General features: G+C 41.7%; 2 protein-coding genes across 3 annotated transcripts; one reads left to right on the forward strand and one right to left on the reverse strand.

The window, feature by feature from the left end:
* Nucleotides 1-170: 170 nt before the first annotated feature.
* LOC115907255 (nicotinamide riboside kinase 2-like) lies at nucleotides 171-3179 on the reverse strand. The gene is made up of 8 exons (XM_030955008.1): nucleotides 2887-3179; nucleotides 2648-2738; nucleotides 2201-2246; nucleotides 1875-2061; nucleotides 1565-1636; nucleotides 764-870; nucleotides 472-563; nucleotides 171-365 (listed from the first exon to the last, which is right to left on the reverse strand). Exons 1-8 carry the CDS (start codon nucleotides 2910-2912, stop codon nucleotides 360-362), a joined length of 627 nt encoding a protein of 208 aa, XP_030810868.1. The 5' UTR covers nucleotides 2913-3179; the 3' UTR covers nucleotides 171-359.
* Nucleotides 3180-3401: 222 nt separating this feature from the next.
* Nucleotides 3402-11405, forward strand: LOC115907649 (CDC42 small effector protein 2-B-like). Of its 2 annotated transcripts, none has more exons than XM_030955648.1 (5): nucleotides 3402-4177; nucleotides 5573-6162; nucleotides 7577-7784; nucleotides 8212-8313; nucleotides 8844-11405. In XM_030955648.1, exons 3-5 carry the CDS (start codon nucleotides 7731-7733, stop codon nucleotides 8916-8918), a joined length of 231 nt encoding a protein of 76 aa, XP_030811508.1. In that variant the 5' UTR covers nucleotides 3402-4177; nucleotides 5573-6162; nucleotides 7577-7730; the 3' UTR covers nucleotides 8919-11405. The 2 variants fall into 2 exon arrangements, 1 of the variants encoding a protein (XP_030811508.1); XR_004061053.1 differs by having other exon boundaries at nucleotides 3405-3507.
* Nucleotides 11406-17150: the final 5745 nt, after the last annotated feature.

Here is a 17150-nt window from a genome sequence, read left to right on the forward strand (position 1 = left end):
ATGCAGAGTTTTGAAAGCAGAGAAGTCAAAGCAGTGTGTGTATATAGATACACACACTCTCCTAGGATAGCTGAACCACTTCACATCAGTTCCACTGTAATGTTTTAACCCGTGACATTAACAACATCATGAAAAGAGTCACCTGAGAAGGCATTCTAGACTGAAGCACATTTTAAGATCACAGACAAGGGGGAAGTGCTTTTTAATTATGGCCATACAGAACTCAGTTTTCAAAGGAAAGGTTGAACAAAGTTGAATTTGGGAGTTGAGTCTTCACAGAAGCTGGAACTTGAGAGGCAGTCAGGTAGACAGCGTGGAGCAAACAGGAATTATCTTCACTCACAAGAATCAGCAGCAGCTTATTTCTAAACAGAAAAATAGATGTGAACATATTTTGAGCTACAGTTTCGTACTTTTTCAACACAGGTTTTAAAAAGTTTGCCTTTGAATTGCAACATGACCTGGACATACCTGGGTGTTAAGCAGTTCCTCAATCTTATTCTGGATCTGTCCATACACATCGTTAAACAGCTCTTCCTTTGATTTTGTCCCATTCAAATGCACTTAAAGAAAGTAAAATAAGAGAACTATAACAATGTCTCTGTAAGCTTGCCAGATCCTCACTTAAAAAGCATGCACCTAGCTAGTATCAGAGAAATCTACTCCCTCCACGTGCCTCACCTCCTCTCATGCATCTAACCAGTATGTATTGCACAGGTTTGAGAAGCAATCTCATCAAGTGCTTTTATCATTAAAGACTTACCCACATCAACTCCAAGTTCTTCCATTATCTTCCTGTGCTTGATGTACATAGGCCAGACGTGGCCATCAAACAATCCAGGTGGATCTGGTACAGTGTAATTCCTTGAACTGTAAATTAAGGCATTGTTACTCTCAAGTACTCCAATAACAATTCAGGGAAATGATAGATCCTTCCTTGGGCTTCTCTAGACATTAGCCTAAGCCCATTGACTCCAGTTTGATGTCTGAGCTTATCAGAAGTCTGTAGTTAGCAAGAGCTGCAAGCATCAATTTATGCAAATAAACTGAAATTTGATGTGCAGGTTGAAAGTGGTTAAAATGCAAAAGGAGCTCCCAAGACAGACTGATCTAAATATTGGTGAATAAACTCTTAAAAGCTTTAGCAGAACTTTGGGTAAATTAGCTGCCTGCTTATTCCTCTTGAAATGTAATTCAAGTTTTCATTTGCAGTAAGAACAGAGTATGTGTGCAACAACACAGCCAAATGTAAAACCTCAGATAGTTTGAGACCTGGGAACTGTGTAACTGGAAAACCAGCATGAGAGAAAGCCTACTGAAAGGTGTGTGCAGAAACGGAAGGTTACATACACGACACAACAGCTTGGTGGGAAGTCAGAGGTCAGTTTGGTGAAGGAAGCTACAGTATTCTAACTCAGCAGCTACATTTGCCTTTATCCTTTCTCATCTAAAAGCTTCAGAGAAACAAAGTCTTGAATGGGTAATGCTAAAGTCTTTTAAAGTCTTTGAAAAAAATTACTTGAATGAGTTAGATATTATTGGGCTAGAACTCAGGCAAACTTACCTTCTTCTCCTTTTACACTCTTCATATGGAATGGAAAGAAAGTACCGATGGTGGAACACATCAATCAGTGGCCTGAAAGAGACGCCTGCTTGGTTACACCTCAACTAATTAGTAGCAAAACCCAGAAAAGTAAAACTATATCCATTTCATGTACTTAGAGCCACCTTTAGACTTGTGACACCTAAACTTGTCAGTAGTCAATGCCAGCTACTAACTCTTGGTTTAGAACAAGTCTTTTTACTCCCTTGGAGGTTTGCCCATTACATTAAGTAACATAAAAATCCAAATATATGAAGACACAATTGATTACCTGTAGGTGTAAAGTAGGAAGCCTTCAACAATAAGAATGTGGATTGTTTCATCTCCTCCCTCCTTATCTTCTAAGATCTGGGCATCCAGTGTGTTGTTGATCCCATGAGAACGTTCAAATTTGACTGGGTTTTTTATCCAAGCATTTATGGTACTCATCATAGCTTCCATATCTAATGCGCTAATCACTAAGACAAAACAGACAACTATCATTAAGCAGCAATTAAACATCATCTAGTGATACAGTCAGTACAAAACAGTGCACAGAAAGAATCAATATACTCTAAAATTTTGAGTTATGCTTTGAAAACACTAACAAAGGCTTACCATCATACTGTTTAAACCCATCTTCAACTTCTATCTCATCTTGGGGCTGAAACAGTAACAAGAGAAAAAAAACAAACCTGCTTGGTCAGGACAACTACTGAGAAGCTCAATACCCGTTTCAAAGCAAAATTCAAGATCCAAACCCTGAAGCTAAAAAGGGGAATCTTAACCCTCCACCAGGTTCCGTTGCGTGCAGATAAAACAAGCAGTACGATAAAGCCGCCTGCCCCTCTATCTTCCCACGGACACGAGCATGGCGCTCCGCGGAAGCCGTGGGGACCCGCTCTAGCGCAGCCTTATCCGGCGGCCGCACGGCCCCGCCGGGAGCGCAGAGCCGCGGGCAGGGCGGCGCAGGGCGGGCAGCGCGCCAGCAGCGCGGGCGGGCGGAAGCCCAGGGGGTCACCCCGCGCCCTCCCGCGGCCTGCAGGGGCCGGCTGGCCCGCTCACCTTGAAGAAGTCATCCTGGTGCACCACGCTGCAGTTGGGCAGGGCCCGCATCAGCCGGCGGGTCAGCGTGGTCTTGCCGCCGTTGGTGACCCTGCGGCGAGAGCGCGGCCGTCGGGAAGCGCCACGTGGGGCCGGTCCACCCCCCCCACCCCCACTGCGGCACCGGGAGGGGCCGGGACGAGAGACCCGCGCCCGTCCCGCGGCGCGAGCCGCCGTCCCCGCCCGGTCCCGGCTCTCACCCGCCGATGCCGATGATGATGTTCATGGCGCGTCCGGCGGCCGCCCGGCCCGACTCCTACTGCCTGTTTCTGAGGGGCGGGGGGGACCCGGTGTCTCCGGTACCGGCCGTCTACGTGCCTGACCCGGGACCCGGGCAGAGGGAAGGAAGGGACCGGAGAAAGAGGAGAAGGTGGAGAGGGGAGAAGCCAAACGTCAACTACTGGGCAGCGCCATGGTCGCTCAGAGCAGCAGCAGGGCCGGTCCGCGCCGCGCCGCGCGCTCCGCAAAGGGAGGCGGTGCCCCCGCGCGCGCGCCTTCCCCTCGTGCGCCGCCGCGCCCATTGGGCGGCCGCCTCCGCCGCGCAGCCAATAGAAAGCGGTGTGAAGCGAACAGCTCACGGCGATTGGCTGGGGCGCGCTCACTCACGTCCGGCCGTGTTACAGCGCGACCGCTCGGGAGCGCTCGACGGCCTCGGCGCCGGGGAAGGGCGGAGGCGGGAACGGTGGGGGCGCGGCGCCCCCTGCTGGCTCCGGGCCGCGCGCTCCCCTCCCGTGAGGGCGGAGTTGCGGCAGTGCCGGTGGCCGGGCCTGCGGCGGCTGGGCCGGGCCCCGCTCCGGACACCGGCCCGGTTCTGCAGTGAGGTGCTGCGCTAGGGCCGAGACCGGCCGTGGCTCCCCGTGAGGGCGCTCGAGGCTCCTGAGGGAGCGGCGGGGCGGGAAGGCCGCGAGTGCGGGGGGCGCCCCCGCCGCTGTGCCGGGCAGCCCCGCGAGCATCGCTGGGTCAAGGTCACGGCGCGTCCTCGGGCGGGGCCGGGGCCTCGGGAGGCCCGGGGAACGCCGACCGCGAAATCGACACCGAGGGATTCTCTTCTGTAGCCCTCTCTAAATGAGCGCAATTCCTGCTTTTCATGCTTCCCTCGTATGCTTTGCCTTGACCGTCATGTTTGTTCCTCTGCTGTGCCTGAGGCGGAGGAATTCTACCTTTTCTTGTTAAGGCTTTTTTTCCCTTCTGTAAAAAAGGGAAATTTATGATCATAGTTTTTTTTTTAGTAACAGTAAATTTCATCATTTACAAGCCACTTAATCCGTTCAACATGTTTACATTATTGGCAGTGGATATGTTGCCAACCATTTGCTTGCTTTTTGTTATTTTACTGTTTTTTCTGGTAAGACTGCAAGCAAACTTAGTTGATTTCTCTTGCAGTTGTTTTAACTTCCAAACAGAACACATACTTTGGTCTCTTGGCTTTTCTTCTTATTTGAAGGGGAGCAGACACATAGTTGAAAATAATTTTTTATTTTAATAATTAAGGTAATTTAGCTCATTTTCACTTTTAAACAGAGGGACTGCCTTTGTGGTTTGGGGGATTTTATGTGTGAGGGGTTTTTTGGTGTTTTTTATTTTGGTTGGTTGGTTTGGTTTTGAAGAATCATTTTTTAAATATATGTCTACTTAGCTTTGGAAAGAAGGGTGTCCTCAGAGAGTACATCCCAATTTCTTAGGTTAAAAATCCTACACAGGTAGGATTCTAAAATCCTACACAAGTAAAACCTTATTCTCAGCTTTCTGCAAAGCTCCAGGATGGTAGACCAATATATACATTTATGATACATGGTAGCATTATTATTATATAATTTGAGGAATGCATCCCTGTAATCTGTACATACACTGGTAAAATCAGAATGCTACTTGCAGGCAGCTAAGTTCACTCTACAGCAGATTTTAGCTGTTTTGGCCCCAAGGTTCTTCCAAAGTCCTAATAATTGTTTTGTACTCTTCAACTTTTTACCAAGCAAGATGCACTCTCCAAGTTTCATGCTCAAAACTAATACAGGTTTTGCTGTCTTTTGCCACACCTTGTCATTCAAATATGTAAACGTACAACTGTTTGAGGATTTTAACATGATGTTGATGTTAAGTGGGCAAAGGAGGGATAATGAACAAATTAGTAGAAGCATGGTGGTTTTTAGAAAGGCACTTAGGCAGAAATACACTGCTCCTTGCATGAACTTGGAATTCACAGAGCTGGAATGAAACAGCAAGTGGGCCCAGCAGAAATCCCAGTTTAACACTGGGTTGGGGCAGGAGGATTCCAGCCTGTGACAATATTCACTAACTGCACCTTCATTGTCCTGCACTAGCAGCTTGAGGCAAGGATTTTGCATGATCTGACCTTGAGTCTAAGGGCCAGTTGGGAAGAATAATTATGTTTAGTGATGTTATTTATCAACATTACCATATGTCTCCCCTGTCTATGTAAAGACTCAGGTTTTTCATTCAATTCAGGCCAATATTTTCTGTTGATATTTTACAAGTAAAATACAAGAAGACTTTGAATACTTTTTAATGCACAGCAATCGTAGGAGAAATTGATTGTTACACTCAGGGAGGTTTATCTCAGGGTTCCTAAAGCTCTGGGGCACTTTAAGGCCCTGGGTTCCAGCAGGGCTGTGCATCCTGCCAGCACATCCAGGGCCGTGTCTGCGCGTGCTAGCCATTCCCAGGCCCTTTGTCTCCTCGCCTGGATGATACTGCTGCCATGGTGAAAAACAGAGAGAAAGAACAACAGGATATTGTCCCGTTCTGGTCTGTGTGCCAACTGTGACAAAATGTTGTTTTCTCCTTGCTTCGGGGATTCTTGTTGACTTTTTCTTGTCTTTGGTGAGCCTGAAAACATTAAGATGTTTTTAAATTTCTTCTGGTTAGTGTGGAAACCTTGAGTCTCTGGGAGCAAGGTGGTGTCCCATGCCCTGGCACAAACGTTCCTGTCCTGGGGGATGATTCTCTGAGTCATGCAGAGGAAAAGAAGCGTTCTGATGTAAAAGACAACAGGAAGGCGTTCAGCACGCCGTGTGCCAGCAGGACACCTGCAGAGCTGCCGCAGGGTGGAAGTGAGCCACAGGCTGCATGGGGAGTGCTGAGAAAACTGCACGGCTGCACAAATCTGACGCCAGAGCAGGGCTCTATTTTTGGTCTCCTCTCTGCGTTTCTGACACCTGTAGGGACGTGTGAAGTGCACAGGAGACTTGTGCAGCACCTCCCGGAGCAGAGGAGCCGCCGCAGGGCATGGGAGCGCAGCGGAGCGTTCTTGCTTAGCCAACAGGACTAATTATAACCCAGGAATATGAACTGTAAATGTGCTGAAGCTGCCGAGACGGGAGCTGGGTGTGTGCCAGCGCTTGAATGAGGACGCACCATCCTGTCAGGACTCTCTGGGAGCAGCAGGCAGCACCGAGGTATGCACGGAGCCCCACGGAGGGAGATGGACACGCAGACGGGGGTACGGCAGGAGGACGGTAGGCGTTCAGCTGGTGCTTTGGGAAGGGCAGGGCTGCCATCAGTCTGCTTTCCAAATAGGTGTTCTCTGTGCTGTGACACACTTAAGAAAACCTTAGCTTTGATGTGGTCTCATTAACATGCAACAAACCCCAAAAATCCGCAGTTAATGTGAAGTGCTGGCAAAAGCTTTGACTTCTGCTTGTCTTTATGGTTGTGTGAACCACTGTCCCTCCTGGTGGTGATAAAAGACCATTGTGAGGGCATGAGGTAAAAAGTGATAATTGAGGCAGATAATGAATTGTATTAAAACCACCTAGGACAAACTGGAATAATATAAGACATGCTGCAGAAATGTATCATATAGACTACTTAAAACAAAGGGGCACATATTGCATGCTTTGGAAGATAAATTGCAGAAATTTAAAAAATCTGCTTGAAGTGAGACATGATGAAATGTTAGAAAACCAAAAAAGTGAAAGAAATAGATGTGGTAGTTACATAATTGTGGGACTACATAAGAAATGCCTATGAAGGAGGAAATGCCTCTGAAGCTTATGCTGGTTTGCTGTGAAAGCTTTAGTGGGGGTTCAGAAAGACTGAATTGATGAAACTATACTCTTTAACTTCTGCTAAGCTGTAAGCTTTAAAAAACCAACAAAAGTTTCTTTAAATGAACATGTTGTGATATTGTTTTAATGATCTGGGGTATGAAAAATTTGATAGCAAAGGCTAGTCTATAACCCAAGGCTTGCTTTGAACAAAGATACATTAAAAAAAAAAAAGTCAGTAACTCAGTAACTACTAGCAGTTAGGCTGTCTCACGGTACTTAGTGAGTTTCCCGGTTGTGTCTCTCCAGTTCAGAGTTGCTGTGTTAATACTTTTATACATTCCGGGAAGCTCTAGGCTGTGATGCATGGTTTTCTTGCTGGTATGCAAGGCTCTTCTTTTCTCTTTTAAGGGCTATTTGGAACTGTAGAAGGCTCTTTGCTTTGAGCTTTTTCCTATCTAAGTAGAGTAACCATATTATATGTAAGGCCTCCGTTTGTTAATGTTAGCTGGTCAATCCATTCAAAGCTGTTTTTTTCCAGAACAGTAAAGTTTCATAACTTAAATTACTTATAAAAATCATTCATAAGTAATGGTTAACTTTGTTTACAACCAGATCACAGACTGTTAAACAAGACTTAATTCTAGTATTGATTTTATCATATTTCTATAAACAACTTCCAATACTCTCTGTAAATATGCAGGGTTCTTAACCCTGATTTCTGACATGAACATAGTAATTTTAAATTGATGCTCCTCTCCTCTACAGGAATGTTTAAGAATGTAACAGGCTTGGTTTAATCTTAGGAACTGCCTATTGCTCAATAGCTGTTACAAAACTTTGATGTATTTTGATAAAAATTTAAATATTAATCTCTTTGCAGGTATACTTATCAGAGGCATTCTGTGATCACTACCAGTGAACCTGCACAAGCATTTCCTTTCTAAGCTCACTCTAGGAACTGCACTTGTCCTTGTACTGCTTGAACTCCCAGAGAATTATACTTAACAAGACCTTTTTACCTACTGAGAAATATAATGACTGAGTTCCTGGTTTGTTTTAACTGGTGCAATGGTGAACAGCCCCCACCGGTAGGTAGATGCACAACTGCCACCTTTTATTGGATTTGAAATTTTGTCTTCCAGTTACATAGGAAACACTTTCATTACTGTTGTTTTGATTAGTTTGGGCAAAGTAATGCAAAAGCTAAAACCAGTCCTGCTAAGCTATGTTTGAACTGTGTGTTCTCTGCCAGAAACCTAGACAGTATGACTGTTTGCAGTTCTCAGGGCCTGACTTTCCAGCAGTAAGGAAAGCTTTTGCTAGAATTCAATTAGCAGGAATAAAAGTGACTTTCATAGTGTCCTACTGTGAACAGTCTGACACTTCAGCCTGCTTGCCATGAGGTGTCATTTGGGGTCAGCCCTGGCTATTTATTTTTATCTTGGCTGCTTGTTTCTGGCTGAAAGCTGCTGATGTTTCCTGACTAGAGACCTAAGATATTTTATTTTCTCATAGAAGAGGCGCCGGAGACTGGACCGGAATATGATAGGAGAGCCCATGAACTTTGTGCACACCGCGCACGTCGGGGCCAGGGAGATGAGCAGTGACTATTCCTCAGTAAGTGTGCACCCCTGGGAGGGGAGAAGCACACATCTCCCCTCAGTAACCTGCAGAGCAGGCAGCTAATAAAATACTAGGTAATTATAACACAGAGAAAAATCTTGAGGGTGTTTTTATTTATCGATAGAGTAGCATCAGAACAGAACTGTCTTTTGGTTTGTAAATATGAGATACTGTGGGAGATACACTGAGAATGAAATGCTCATTTCCTCAGAATCTTTACACTATGAGAACATTTTGGATGCAGATTCTATGGATGCACTTGATGCTACAACCGAATCACCTTGAAGTCAAAGCGGTGGAGGGTAAGGGATGTAAAAATAAGTGGATTTTGTATAGCAAAATGCATCTCAAACACTGACTTAAAATAGTATTTAACAGTCCTGGCTTTAGTTATTATTTCTCCCTACTGTTGGGACTCAGCACTGCAAACATATGGCCCACCTGCCCTTTCAAATTGATACCTTTAATAATTGCTCTGGCAAACAGAATTTATTGCGTCTTCTAATAGGCTTTTTTTTTCCTAGGCTGTATCAATTCAGGACCACATGAAGTCTAAAGGTGGCTACACAAATGGCACTTCTGCAACTGTTGAAATATAGGAAACTGAGAGAAGGCTGAAATCTGCTCTGTCTTATGAGGATCCCCTGGACTGGACTGTGCTTTCATATTCTCTAAAACCTTGTTATCATGGAGTAGGGAGAGTACCTGAATTAAAACTAGGTCAGTACAAGCTTTGGTGTTCTTTGCACAATATCATCTGGAGGAGTTACTGTAAATTATCCTCAAAATGGTCTTTCATGGTAGTGTTGTAGTAACAACTGTAATTTGTCACTGTGGATGACTTCCTAGCTCTGTCCCAAAAGCTTCTCAAAGCTTTCATATCAGATGAGATTGGAGGTCAGTATGAATTGTCTGGGATTTTGGCATCTTTTTCTCCTCTCAGGAAATGCAGAGGATATTTCATTGGAAGGTATCACATGATTTCACTTCTTACATGGGCTAAACTGAGTTGCTAAGTATGACCTTGTAGCTGTCAGATAACTTTGGACATGTTTTTTAGATGCTTTACAACCTAATGCATAAATCTTTGGTATTTTTTAGTGCCTTTTGATAGTGAATGAACTCTAATGTAGGATAGTTAGCTGAGTCTGCAAAACACAGTGAAACTTCTGCCTTGCCGAGATAACACTTTTGTATCTAAAAATGGAGCTTTTGCAAACATTCTGACTCTCAAATGAGACTTAGAGCAAGAGCTGTGTCCCTCAGTGACTGGGCTGCCTCCGTGCACACACACTGCTGTGACTGGCAGCTATCACTGCAACACAGCTAATTGTACCTACCAGTTAACTTCCAGTGGTGCTACAATATGCTCACAAGTGTATGTTAGTTGTGCTTGACTGCCACTGAATTTTAAACTAAACATGTTTAAGATCCCTCTTTTTGTTACCTCTCTGTAACAGTAACCACACAGGACTTCAAGGGGTATCTTGCTTGTCTTTCTGGCTCCTTAATTTCAAGACTGTCTGTTTTATATGAAATTAATCTTTTCTTGCATGTGGTGTAAGTGATACGGCCATGTGAAGGACACACATTTAAAGAAAATTGTGAAAAGTTGCAGGAGAGTATTAAATGGAAACAGCATTTTGCAAAGTTCCAGCACTTCATAAATATTTAAATAAATATCCATAAATATTTAGACATACTCAAACTACAGTTTATTACTTAGTTCTTATTCATCTTTCTATTAAATGACATGACAAAACTGCTGAAGCAAAACTGGGTTTTTCTCTTACCCAATCACTGACAATTGTTCCCCAGCTCAAAATTCTGTATGACTGACATTGTAGAAACGGGAAATCTGCCTGCTCTCGTGGGATTAACTAATTGTAAGTGTTTAAATTGCTGCAATATCAGCACAAGTTATGCTGGAAGTCAGCAAACTCTGCCCTTGCTCTCGGCAGAAGATCAGTTACGAACTTTTTTCCATTAAAAAAAGAAATATATATATATTATATATTATAGCAAATCTTTGAACTTGTGTGATTCTGTTTGTAGCTGTGATACTTCTTAAATCTAGGCTGCTGGCTTTGCTGAATTGTTAGGCTGCCTTTTCTGAGCATACTTGGGGATTTAAAACATGAATGGTAGTTTCTGAATATGTTCAAAAAAACAGCTTTTCCCTCCCCCATATTTTATCTTTTAGTTCCAAAAAGGAAGAGGGAGTGTTGCTTTCTGGAACAGTCAACAGCTGATCATAACATTCTGTAACCACATAAGAGAAATCTAATATCCATGTCTTGCTAGATCCTTATTCTCAAATTAGAATGCACACCAAATCTTAATCTATTTTAAAATTAGCATCGTTAACTGTACATTTAGCTTTTGCAAGTCTTTTACATTTCTGTCTTCTAACTTGAGATATATTCTAACAGCCTAGTTAAGATATAGAGTTTAAAGAATCTAATTCTTGTATAGTGTTGAGGAAGCAGGAAGTGGCCAAGTTGTTTGAAAGAATAGATTCTAATTCATCTGCTATTACACAGAGTTAATGTATTCAGTCATCTACACCTGCCCAGAAGAAGTGGTGGTAGGGCACTTGTCATGAAGAAAATGGGCTGTGTTTTGTTAACACTGTAAGAAAGCCCATTGAACAGGACTTAGGGTTTCTTGAAAACCCATTCAGCAGATTTAAAATTAGTGGTAGAACTAGAAATAAAGGAGTTGGTGAATATTTCAGTTCTTCTCTCTAAAAAGAAATGAACAGAAAATTTGTTATTAAACACTTAATTTAGAGAAAAATCCTAGTTTTGATCATGTAAACCAAGTAGCACTATCTGATGTGAAAGTAACCTATTTTCATCAGGCTATATAGTATTATATAGGACCATATTGAAGTGCAACATCATTAAAAAGAAATGTTTTGCTATTACATTAAAAGTGTCATTACTTTTAAGAATCTAATAAACATAACACATGTTTTAGGGCTTAGGTATTTTTTGTTCTGTATTTAGAAACCTTATGTACCTGTAATCTATCATGTAACTCAGTATGAGCCTATCTTAGTTATAATAAATATGTTGAACTGGGCACTTGCACTCTTTTCATATTGTGGAAAATGTTGATACTTTCTCTGCACTGAAAACCTGTTGGTTAAGTGGATGGATCAGCTTGAATTTTTATTGCAAAGAATGAAATTTCTCCACTAGAGAGCACAATTTTACATCAAGTCTTCTCTGTTCTGCGCAAGCTCTTACTCCATTGGGGGTTTGGTGGATTTTTGAGCTTGACTGAAATAAAATACAGAAATAATAACAATGGGTCAAACTTTTTAAATCTACGTTGTAGGCTGTGAAGACCTTACATCAAGACAATCAAGAAACGCTGCAGCTCTGACATGATCATGATGACATTTTCTGGTTTCTTTTTTAGTCAGAAGTAAAATAACTTGCAAGCAGAGCAGGATCAACTGGTTTTTATGTAGGCTGGCAGAGTCTTACTTAGCACTGTTTGCTTCCTTGGGAAAAAGAATTTGGGATGGGGAGGTATTTTCAATTCTTGCTGTCTTATCCCTTGATGTTCCTGCTAGGCTTTACTGACTGTTCCATAATACTGCATACACCTGTGGTCAGTATATAGAAAAGGTATTTGTCTTTTTCACAGCCTAATATGTCTTTTTTATCTCCTGCAGAGCAGCTTAATACAATCACAGGGTGTCAATACTATGCTCCAAGTTGCCTGTGATATGATAACTTGCAACCCACACATGTGGCACTATTCCTTTGTATGCTCTTGCCATATTGGACTACCTGGTGCTGTTATAGCTTCCACTCTGTATAGACAAAAAATGTTAAGAGATTGATAAATACCCTTAATCTAACTATGCTGGTAAGAATAAGCACAATTTAACAGTGTTAAAATCCATGTTCATAAAATTCATTATGTGTTACTAAAAAATCCGTGTTCATGAAATTCATTATGTGTTACTAAATATAGTATCACTGGAAAAAGAAACTCCAATCTGTCAGTGAAAAAATGATTAAATGGCTGCTCCTGACCATGTTTGGATTTACTTTGCTGTCAGCACTGTGACACTGCCTTGAAAAGCCAACAGTTGAAGATAAGAACAATCTTGTCTGCCTTTCGTAATTGCTGTGGAACTACAGGAAGAAAAGAGTGCTGTTTTACAGTGGTGCTAAGGTACTCTCTGGTCAGTGGGTTCCTGTAAGACTTCCAGATACTTTGTGGTTAATGCTTGAAATTCAAAATTTTAGCAGCTTACCTATAAAGGTGGAGTCCTGAGTGCCTGAAGAGATGCTGTAAGTGGTTGGTGCCTGGACTTCTACAGATAAACTGTTCTTCCTTCATACACAGAGATTTGTCTGACACAGATGACACAAGGTACTTTGACCACTAATTTTTCTGTTAATATTTATGTGGTTACACTGTATATGTAAAAGGTTTCTCATCCTGTACAGAACAGGTCCTCTTTAACAACTGCTCTGTTGGACAAGTGTTTCCTCAATAGAGCATTAAGCTGTCGAATTAAACCTTTCATCACACACAGCTCTAAGCCAGTTTTTCTTTGCTATGGGAAAGCATAAAATCCCCTTGTTACTGCTTAGCTCTTCCTACTGCAGGGAAGGTGTTGAAGAGCTAACAGGCTGATCAGGAACTACAGAAAAATGAGGTATGGAAGTGAGGGAGATTTAGCCACAGAGAGGCAATGTGGGGCACATTAATGAGGAAGGAACAGAACATGCTCATGTTGACGTTTCTTATCTGCAATGCACAAGACAGCTTTGATATCAGTTGGAAAATACCCATAATATGTGCATAATTGGTATATGGAGGAAATTAGGCGCTTAAATGCATGACTAAGCTGGGACTTTGAGACACAGATTGCCAATATAACTTTAATGAATGGTAGTATCCTCTTCCTGCAGTGGCTTACAAAGCTGTTTTCAGAAAGTACAGAGCCACCCACAAAGGTAGCTCTGGTTTCAGCCGTTGCAGACTGATGTCACATTTATGTTTGAAAGACAAGAGGGATTTTTCTCTTTTTTTTCTGCTGTAGGTGAGGTTGTAGATGCTCTAAATGCCAAGGCTTGCTGCACCCACTGGAACACTAGCCAAATAAAAACTAACATTAATACAAATTAGCAGTAATAAAAGGGTATCTGCCTTTGGTCCACTGCAGTGCCAAAACTTCAGGGAAATGAAGTAGATCCAGCTGATATTCAGATTCCAGGTATTGGGAGGATATGGACAGGTTGGAGTGAAAGGTCATGAAGAATTCCTTGTGCCTGAGGAAGTTTGAGTGACAGTTTGATGGACTCTGCAGACTGAGATGCCAGAAGGTCACCATGGCTATACCAGATTTCCATTAATACTTTTTCTCCGGCTGTTGTGTAGAGTATGGAAAGATGGAGCAAAATAGTGAAAGCACTTTGAGTAGACAGGGATCTTACTGGTATGTGTTCTTGTGCCAAAAAACCTCCCAGCTTGAGGTGCTTGATACTGAAGCACAGCTCCTGTCTGCACCTGGGAGCTCAGAGAGGAACAAGCTCACAACTAAAGCTGTGTCCCTTCAGGGAGGATGAGGTACAGGGCACCCATGGCATGGTCTGCTTTGGCCTCTGCACTGCCTAAACCCAGCTTATCAGGCATTGCAGGATGGCTACTGAACACCTTGTGGCTGTCACTTGCTCCATACATCCTGTTTATGTGCATCCCATTAGCATGACCAATATCCTAAAATGATACCCAAAACCTTAGTTTAAGTGGAAGTTCTCTTAACCTGGTTTTAATGTAAGAGAGTAGTAATGGCTGGACAAGAGCCACAGCTTTGAGGTGTCTGTTGAGACCTCTGCAATGAATTACTCATGAAATTAAGGCTACAAAACTGTGTTGAAACTACTTTATTCAGTGAACTTTTTAGTGTTTTTGTTGTTATTAAAACAATATAAAGGGGAAGAATATTCTAACAAATGTTAAGTTTCCTCTAATATTTGCATATGAATCCAAACTGAACAAAACCAAGGTTATTATTACTAAGGGCCCATCCTAATTCAGAGAAAAAAAAGTTGAATCATGTTTTTTACTGTTTTAATATATATGTATATACTTAGACCATCTTAAGTAATGTGTAAGGAAATAAGCTATTCTTTTAAACTGAAATTAGTATGATTGCTCTGGCTTACTGAAAATTTTGAAAATGGACTTAAAATCTACATTTAAATAACTGGAAGAGAATTGAGTGTGCTTTTAAAGCTGGCATTGGCCTGTACAAGTGGATGACTAATTAATTTCATATTTCTTCATCAAAGAGCTAGAAAAAGTGGTTACAGGATTCTTTTTATTTTATATATAATAGTGTATTTACATGCATCTGATCTTGCTGGTGCTTAAGAAATAGGTGTACATTTTACATAATTTACATGAGTCTAAAGGTGAATGAAGACTGCCCTAATAACCAGTAATTAGTGAGCTGTGTGTTATTAAGGATTCATAGATCTGACAAAACAATGCTATTTATTCTAGTCAGAAATCTATTTTTAAAAAATTGATCAAATATACGCAAGTTTGAAAGCCTGGACTCAACATGAGCTGAAGCTGCAGATGAATGGTGAAAGAAATACCCTTTTAAGTGCAGTTACCCACACTTACCCTTGCAGTCTACCACCAGGGAATATTAAAACCTGCCTCAATGCCTTTGAGGGTGTGACACAAGCTTAACAATGTAATTCAAAAGTAAGGTTCCCATTGCTTCATTAATGCATGCTAATGGGGCCTTGCTACATAATGGTGTATGAGTAAGGCTTTCACTCACCTCTTTCATCTAGTTGTAACATTACCTTGAAAATGCATTTAAATTAGTTATTCTCTCTGTGCATAATATTCAGTGAACTAGGGTATCTCTGGTGTGCATAATATTCAGTGAACTAGGGTATCTCTTCCTTGCAGAAATTAATATTTACTGGTGTGCAGATAAGGCTGTTGTTTTGGTTAAAAAGCCCCTAAATGAAATTAAACAGCTACAATTAAATTAAGGGGCTCTCAGGCAAAGTATGGACAGCATAACAGTTCTTTAATAGGAAGAAATAAAAAGAATAAAATAAACAATACAGCCACTGGAAAAACTACAGAGTCAAAAATGACACCTGTTGGTATGCTAGTGGCAGTCCGATTGAAAATTGGCTGCAGTCCTCTGAAGTATCAGGTGTGTTCTGTTGGACAAGGGGGTTCTGTAGAGAAGGATGTAGTCTTCCTCTGAAGATCCAGGAGGAAAAGGTAGCTGCTGTTCCTCTGGGGAATCTCGTGGAGAAAAAAAAAACTGAAACTGCAATTTCAGAATCTTGGAGTATATGGGGCAGCAGTGCTTGGCTCCTCCCTCTGGGCGGAGCATCTCACAATGGGATGTTATAGTTCTTATCAGTCATGCACCGATATTCAATAGTCTGTTATCAGCGGAGGTCCCCTCCCGAGGAAGGTGTGAATGTGGTCATTCAAAGAGAGAGATAAGGCAAACTGCTCACTTGACAAGGTAATCAGCCATACAGATGGTAATGGAAAACATCTTGCATGCAATCTTCAACATTGGTACATGGGGAAAAGCTGCTAAACATGTGTTTGTATTAATAAATAATTCTTAAATGCTGTTATTTGCATGATTTGGATCAGTCCCTTGCCAGGAGATGCAGGTCCCATGGGGCTGTTGCACATGTCCCTATTGCTGCCATGTGTGCCTGTCTCACAGAGACAGCAGGCTTCAGCAACAATGTTTCCTGTACCCATTTAATCAAGAGGTTTCACTGTGTTATTTTGCTGTTTTGTTCCAGACTCCAGCCAAAAAGCTGTGAAAATATGAGGCACTGAAAGAATTAATAGGATGGAGTAAAATGTTTTTTGGTTAAGCTATTTCCTTTTCCTCATCACCTGCTTTTTTCTGTCCTACTATTCTGCTGCCTACTAAATTTCTTAGAAATATGTGCAGCATTTGGATCAGTGTTCTTTCTCAGTTCTTAGAAATTAATACATGTTAAAAATTCTTTCACCCCTTTGAAGCTTGTGTATTGATCAACGAACCCCAAATCCCCTCTGTCCTGATACTTGTGTGACATAACTGTTTGATAAGCAGAGTCCAGTTGCTTTTGCAATCTTAGTCCTCTAAAAGTTATGCAATGTTTCTCTAAAGCACCTAATGCTGATAGCCACCCTTCCACATCTGCCCGCCTAGGAAGAAACTATCTTCTGTTTATGGCATTTTATGCAAAATTAACAGAATTAGACAATAATTCAAAGTTAAGCTATTGGAAAAGCAAATTTAATTGCAGAAGGAAATACAGGGAAAGGAATAAAAAAAAGCAGATTGGTTGGGATGAGTTTACTGAAAGCCAAGAGGCTGATCCTTATGAAAAAACATAAATTAGCACTTAATGCAATGTTAGAATTAGGAGAACAGCCCTGGAAATGATGGTATTTTAGATTTCTTTCCTTGTGAATGCAATTACTAGTGTTTAGCAGTATGTGTAAGTGGTGAAAAACTGCAGAGGGAAGGAAAGGATAATTTCATTATTCCCATGAAGAAGATTTCAATAGATGCATAGTATTGTTTATTTTCTGTGCTAATTGTTATTTAGATTTGGTTTCCACTTTAATATCCTCAATGCCTACATGAAGCATCTCCATTTCTTAACACTTTCAGGAATGCCTTAATTGAGTTACAGATTTTATTCTGTGCTGATGTTTTGGTTGGGAAAGGGATTTTTCTGAGACTAGTGTTGCTCTTCTCTCTGGTGGGAAGAATTATGGTACAGAAAGGATACAATTCT

The sequence above is a fragment of the Camarhynchus parvulus genome, chromosome 10 (genome assembly GCF_901933205.1).
Source record: "Camarhynchus parvulus chromosome 10, STF_HiC, whole genome shotgun sequence".
NCBI lineage: Eukaryota > Metazoa > Chordata > Aves > Passeriformes > Thraupidae > Camarhynchus > Camarhynchus parvulus.

Coding starts and splice junctions, on each gene's coding strand:
- LOC115907649 (XM_030955648.1), top strand. CDS start 7,731: ATGACTGAGTTCCTGGTTTGTTTTAACTGGTGCAATGGTGAACAGCCC. Junction 7,785..8,211: donor ATGGTGAACAGCCCCCACCG/GTAGGTAGATGC, acceptor ATTTTCTCATAG/AAGAGGCGCCGGAGACTGGA. Junction 8,314..8,843: donor TGAGCAGTGACTATTCCTCA/GTAAGTGTGCAC, acceptor TTTTTTTCCTAG/GCTGTATCAATTCAGGACCA.
- LOC115907255 (XM_030955008.1), bottom strand. CDS start 2,912: ATGAACATCATCATCGGCATCGGCGG. Junction 2,062..2,200: donor TGGGTTTAAACAGTATGATG/GTAAGCCTTTGT, acceptor GTTTTGTCTTAG/TGATTAGCGCATTAGATATG. Junction 871..1,564: donor GAGTGTAAAAGGAGAAGAAG/GTAAGTTTGCCT, acceptor CTTAATTTACAG/TTCAAGGAATTACACTGTAC.